This window comes from Antrostomus carolinensis, unplaced genomic scaffold, assembly GCF_000700745.2.
Source record: "Antrostomus carolinensis isolate BGI_N321 unplaced genomic scaffold, ASM70074v2 scaffold27854, whole genome shotgun sequence".
NCBI classification, from domain to species: Eukaryota; Metazoa; Chordata; class Aves; order Caprimulgiformes; family Caprimulgidae; genus Antrostomus; species Antrostomus carolinensis.
Window position 1 is genome coordinate 38,209 of NW_010312486.1, and position 224 is coordinate 38,432.

Below are 224 nucleotides of genomic sequence, written 5' to 3' on the forward strand. Positions count from 1 at the left end.
GTGCGCGCAGGGGGGGCTCGGATGCGCGCGGGCAACCGCCGGCATCCCGGGATGCGAGTAAAAAGCAAGAGGTGGGTCCGTCAAACGACCTCCACCTCCGCAGGCTGCGCACACAGCTCCGCGCCCTGGCATGGCCTCTCCCCGCAGCCTCCCCCTGCCCCGGGAATGCCGCTCCGCGCGGTCCCTGCGCGCACATCGAGCTGTGCGCGCATCCCTCTCAGTTC

The 224-nt window shown here is 71.4% G+C and overlaps 1 protein-coding gene across 1 annotated transcript in view; it reads right to left on the bottom strand.

Moving 5' to 3' along the window:
• Positions 1–212, bottom strand: part of LOC104524216 (pituitary homeobox 1) — an 875-nt gene extending 663 nt beyond the window's left edge. Inside the window, exon 1 of the mRNA XM_010167013.2 lies at positions 90–212. Coding sequence (XP_010165315.2) covers positions 90–212 — 123 coding nt within the window. The remainder of the gene's footprint in view (positions 1–89) is intronic.
• Positions 213–224: the final 12 nt, after the last annotated feature.